This window comes from Gymnoscopelus braueri (assembly GCF_963280865.1).
Source record: "Gymnoscopelus braueri genome assembly, chromosome: 5".
Classification (NCBI taxonomy): domain Eukaryota; kingdom Metazoa; phylum Chordata; class Actinopteri; order Myctophiformes; family Myctophidae; genus Gymnoscopelus; species Gymnoscopelus braueri.
Genome location: NC_137606.1, coordinates 34047536 through 34053535, shown reverse-complemented (window position 1 = coordinate 34053535; position 6000 = coordinate 34047536). Strand labels below are relative to the sequence as shown.

Here is a 6000-nt window from a genome sequence, read left to right as displayed (position 1 = left end):
AGAGTAAAAAAGAAATGCAATGCAAGATCTTGATCAGTTGTCTATATATGGTACGCGCGCACACACTCTGAGGCATCAACATTCCACATTGGCTTTTGATGAAATGTTCTGAAAGTGACTGATTTCATGGGGTTTTACTGGGTTGACTGGTCCAGAATGGGAATGGACGAGAAAGATCACCATAGAACACAAGGACAGTTAGTTATTCCTTTGACCTTGGACCCCTTGGCTTAGGCTTACCGTAACATCTAAAAACATGGTTTCTATTTCTTTTGTCATGGAAAATTTGGAAAATGGTCAAGACATGATGTTGATGATGACTCCAAGCATGTACCAATCCTTTCAAGTATTTAAAATGGAATTGAATTGTAAAAACTCTCAATCCACAAAGTGTCTCAGATCTTTGGCATCTAGCTTATGAAATGAAGCAGTTTCACATCCTCACAATCAGAATGAAATTCTGAGAATTACAAGTGATAATTGTCCAAGCTCAAAGGGAATGACATGGCTTGTGTTTTGGTTTGGGTTTTCTCTTGTTGGGGTGTAGGACTACTAGCTTTTCTAAGCGACTTGGTGCTTCAGGGTGTGGGCATGCTGGCTGGCTAGCTGGCTGCTGAGTGCCGCTTAGTGAGCCTAGATATAGTCCAGCAGTGTGCACCTGCATCTAGGAAGCTGCTAACTCCAATTAGAATCCACACTGTGGAAAGTTGCAACATGGTGCAAGGTTGCAATTTGATGCAGCTGCATTGCTGTTGACAGGGATTAAAAAAAAATGGATGACCTCCAAGTTACTGAAGGAACGTGAATGATGGAGTGTTGCAGTTTGTAGTACTAAAAAAAAAGAGTTTGCAATGGATTTCCACGGCATATTGCCAATGCTTGATTTCCCATAGGGTCTTCGATTTATGCAGTAAATAAGGTCTGTGAGAGTTTTAACATAAATTGCACTTAATTATTATCTAAACTGCAAATTTTGCAGCTGCAATGTGCTCTTATTTGAAACTTCTATTAACTCATTCAGTGCATTACTTATTTCTGGCAGTTTGGCTCTGAGTGCCAGAGCCAAAATTCATTGTAAAAAAAAGTGCTTAGGAGCCGAGATACAGCCTTTTTCAGTAAGAAGTTAAACAAGAAGTGAATGGAGCAGAACATTCTCAAATCATGATATCTTGGGTTCTGAAAAAAAAAATTGGACGTCTTAGACGTCACATCACATATGTGGTTCAAAAGTTGTAAAATGTGTATTGATTTCTGGAGATAATCTTTTTGAACAAAACTTGTTAATATCATTAACATATATGCTACAGAGCTTATTTTCTTAATTATTTCAAAGCCCAATGCAAACATTCCATTGGAAATCTACCATAGCGGCAGAAGTAACCTCTCTGTTCCTTCTCACCAAAGTGGGGACGAGGTTTAAAAACCATGGCTTCGTGCTCCAACGAACGCAATTGGCCGTGTTTACTGGTGGGAAGCTGGTCAAGCGATGAGGGCGATCTCTATCGCTGCACTAACTCCTCCTACAGGGTTGGTCGGGGTCGGGGAGACGGACTAGGAAGCATAGTGCGGTCCTCCACATGCGTTGCGCCCTCCCGGTGAAAGAATTGGCTGGCGACGTCACGTGTATCAGAGGAGACACGTGGTTGTCTATACTCTCCCCAAGACCAAACATTAGGGGTTAGAAGTGACGGACTACATTTGGAGAACTGCGAATTGACATAGTGTCAAAATTGGGAGATGAATGGAAAAAAGATAAAGGGGTGAAAAAAGAACAATCGATACCCCACTGGTGACTGGCAACTGACCAACTTATGCAACATAAATTAAGTGACGCCGTTATTGAGTCTCTTATCATTCCATCACACTCTGTCTCACACACCGTCTCCCTGCTACGTATTACAATGCAGGTACTGTAAGTTCAACAGTATTTCACATTTCATCAGTTTGCATTATTTGGCTTAGGGTTACTTAGGGTTTTATGTGGTAAACTAAGTTTAGAAATATGACATTCTGTGGCTATTAGCTTTTATGCAGCACCATAACGTTTCCTGTGAAACACCAATTTTGATCTCAGCTCAGGCAATTAATTTTTTTTTTTTTTACATCATTCATATTATAGGAACAGTATATAGAGCACCGAAGTCTGACGTAATTTACGCATCCTACCTGGGTCGTGGTTTTTCCCCCCATTCTGAATTCCCATAGATGTGTTTAATATCGTGTCAAATAAGAACTGTGTTCCAAAAATAAACAAATGATCCCGGCGGTTTAACTCTTATGGATATGAAGCATCAACTGACGTGAGAAAGCGCTAATGTTACTTCCGCCGAATTAGTTACATTTTCGCCAGAAACAGACTATCAAATATGAGTGACTGACTATCATAAACGATACAGAGCCACCTCCCTGACAATATCGCCAGGACAGTTTGTTTATTTTTGGACCACAATTCTTATATGAGACGATTCTAAGCTGACCCAATGTTATTCTCCATAGAGAAATTACTTCCACGACCCAGGGGATGAATGAGTGACATCAGGACTTCTGTACTCTATAGTAGGCCCGTTTTATATTTGGTTGCTTTTTAGACATTTCGACAGAGATATCACTAAACTATAGATGTTATACAGCACAGCAGCTAATTCTGGATCTATTGTCCTCTGAAAGTTTGAGATCTACCCTTGCATGGACTGAAGCTTTCCCCCTGGTGTTGGCTTTTCTTATAAAGTCTAATCCTGTTGACGTTCACTTCTTACTTGGATAATGCCACGTGCTCCTGCATAGAATCTGTAGAAATCCAAAGGAAGACTTTAATTCAGAATCGACTAGCTTTGCATTTCAGAGATAATACAGTCATAACTGAAAGATTATGAACTCATAACTTAGATATTATGCTGTCATAAATCAGGAACTGTGGGATCTCCTACAAGTGATCTGTTGTTGCTTTAAAATACTGTGCTAACTTTGTGCAGGGTTTTGTATTTTGCACATTACAGTATTGTGCACAGGCAAACAAAACTTCCTCTTTTGGATTTTGCATACAGTAGATGGAAACCCCTAAGTAGGTCACTTGCACTGCCATTGTCCTACGTGCATGAAAACATACCTTACATGCAGACTGGTGTGGATGTTACTTTCTTTTGTGTTTTTTGTTTGTCCAAATAACATCATGCCAATGATTTTGAAGCCACAGGGTGGAGCTCTGGTTTGTCTGTCAGTGAATGTCTTTTTGTAAGTGTGTATGCACATGCATGTTGGTCATTCTGTGGTATATGTACGTACATATGTATGTATGTATGTATGTATGTAAGGTTACTGCACCCCTGGAATGTGTAGTCACACGGAGCAGGCTGTGATGTGTGACTGGGTGTCTGGACGGTCACCTATAGCCTGGGTCATTCACCGCTTTGCTCCACACATCTGTCTCTTGTTTTTTTTTCTTTTGGAGTGGAAGTGTGGGGGTTCTAGTGTCCTCATTTCACACCTCCAATGTTTTTTGTTTCCGCACAGTAAAATTCATAGTGTCCATTCAACTCTGAGTGAAATGTCAAGAGGATTTGGGTACACTTTTACACTTCTGGGGCCCCCATTTATCCCATTTATCAAACTTGCGAAGACCAAACAAATGGGCGTACACTGAACAACTTCGCCATTATCAACATGTTGTCAATTTGAGCATGAGCATAGCCACGGCTCAAATCTTGCGTCAGGTCCTTATTCACTTAAATTGATGTAATCTAACATCTAATATAACCCTGCATATACTTAACATAAATAGGTAGTTGAAATCACGGGGTTAACAGGTGACATCATTACAAGCATTTAAAATCAAGGTATTAAAAACAATCTATCATTAGGTTAGATGGATGCTTAATCAGTCACCAATTTAAACAGGAGCTTAAAGCTTTAACAGTCATGGTGGAATGTGTTTGCGCCTCACTACTTGGATCAAGGGGGACTCGACTGTCTGTACATGTGTGCCATGCCAGGTTAAGTTATTCTGGCCTGTGGGGTTTTGGACAATAGTGCCGTAAAGAAATATTGTTGCATTAAGGGGCTGGCATTGGTTGTTCCGAGGGAACCGTGGATATCTCAGCCCCAACTCGGGACTGCACGATAGAGAGACTGGACCTCATTCATCACTTTTAAAATTGTCTGGCATGTAGGCTAAACAGACAACGCATGTTTAGTCAAATATTGTTATTTATGTAATGTCTGATTCCGGTTTTCCTTTTTTTAGGATATTTCTTGTGGAGTCATTGATGGATAGAAGTTAGTGACTACTGGATCAGAACTGTCTGCTGCAGTTGATGCATCAGTGCTAATTTATTTTACATCTGTTTTAGTTTGTTGTTTGATTGGACTTGCACTGTTAAGACTGTGGTCGTGTTTTTGTTAAATTTGTGTTATATTTCTTATTGGAATTACCTCCCGAAACCTCAAGTGAAACTTCTGTCTGTGCCCTGGGTATGCTAATAGCCTGAGTCATTCTGCACATATGATTGGCTTCTGTGCCGTCTATGTAAATAGCTGTGTGTGTGAATCCACAGAGATGATTGGTGGGGTTTCTTTTCTTGGCCGTCTTCCACTTCATGTCAGAAAACTTAACACCTGACATTCTTACACTGAGATTGACAGGATATGACTGCTCGGTAAATCGCACGTGAGTCACGTCTTGAGATGATTCTTGGGCTAGGAGGATCTATGCAGATTCCTGTTCTATTGATAAACGAGGGCCCATAGAGTGTAAAAAGAGAAACAAAGTGTGCCCAAATGGACCCTTACAGGTCACTCAAGAATGAACACTGAGGATTTTACTGTGTCATTGTTCCTAACAGAGAGGATGCTGTCTTTCATCATATCTTTTGGATTCCATTAGACTCATCTGTCATCTGTCTTTCTTATTCTGAGTGTCTTGAACTGCACTGAGATCTGTGCTCACTCATATTGCAAAATCGCAAAATGAATTTTAAAATGGCTTTTCCAAATTTCTCCTTCTATTCCTTCTTCCCCCTCACCCCTTATTTTGATCACATCTTCACTCTACTCTTGCTCCCCTGTTCTCTTTTTCTCTATACATTGGTGTCTCTTTAAAATGTTCCATCACTCCATATTTTGTATTTTCCTTATTATTGTGTTTTTCTGTGTTTAAACATGTTGTTCTTCCCTTCTACTCAAACCTCGCTCCATCTTTTAACCTTGCCCTCCTTTCTGTGTTGCCCCATTTCTTTACTTCCCCATCCCTGAAACCTTTTCTCTCTCCACTCCCCATCTTCCCCTCTCTCTCTCATCCCTCCATCTTTGCCCCTCTCCACTCCTCATCTTTTCCCTCTTTCTCTCGATCTCAAACCCCTTCTCCCCACATCATCATCTTGTCCTCACATGGAACTTCGTTTTTCTTTCTCTTCATCCTCTCTCTTCACCCCCATTGTCTTCCTCACTCCCTCTCCGTCTGTCTGTCTGCCTGTCTGCCTCCACCCATCCAGGTTGTGAGTCAGCGGTTCCCTCAGAACAGTATAGGTGCGGTGGGCAGTGCCATGTTCCTACGCTTCATCAACCCAGCCATTGTTTCTCCGTATGAGGCGGGCATCCTGGACAAGAAGCCTCCACCCAGGATAGAACGCGGCCTCAAACTCATGTCCAAGGTACAAGCTGGGAAGTGAGGCTTATTGTCTTGTTGAAGACGGAAAACGCAATGATTTAGAAACGACGTCTATCTGTTTCTCTTGTTATGTTTGTTTTTGTTTTTTTTCACACCTCTGCATATAGTTCCTCTGCAGAACACCACAGTGGGGCTTTCCATGGCCACTAGAGAATACATTTACTGGTATATACTGTACATGTTGAATGAATAACTCTATTGTCACTTTTCATGTAGATTAAATAACCTATAAAAAATAGGAAGCAAAATAATAATGACCTGGCAGGTACATAATGATCTGCTTTTGGTGTTCCGTAAAAAGGTCATTGATACTAGGCATCAGGTAATGGTGTTTCTGA

At 40.9% G+C, this 6000-nt stretch overlaps 1 protein-coding gene across 4 annotated transcripts in view; it reads left to right on the top strand.

The window, feature by feature from the left end:
* Positions 1-6000, top strand: part of nf1a (neurofibromin 1a) — a 105026-nt gene that overhangs the window by 46141 nt on the left and 52885 nt on the right. For all 4 annotated transcript variants that reach the window (XM_080429005.1, XM_080429003.1, XM_080429004.1 and 1 more), the window contains one exon: positions 5487-5645. In XM_080429005.1, the coding sequence (XP_080285131.1) occupies positions 5487-5645 (159 nt within the window). The remainder of the gene's footprint in view (positions 1-5486; positions 5646-6000) is intronic.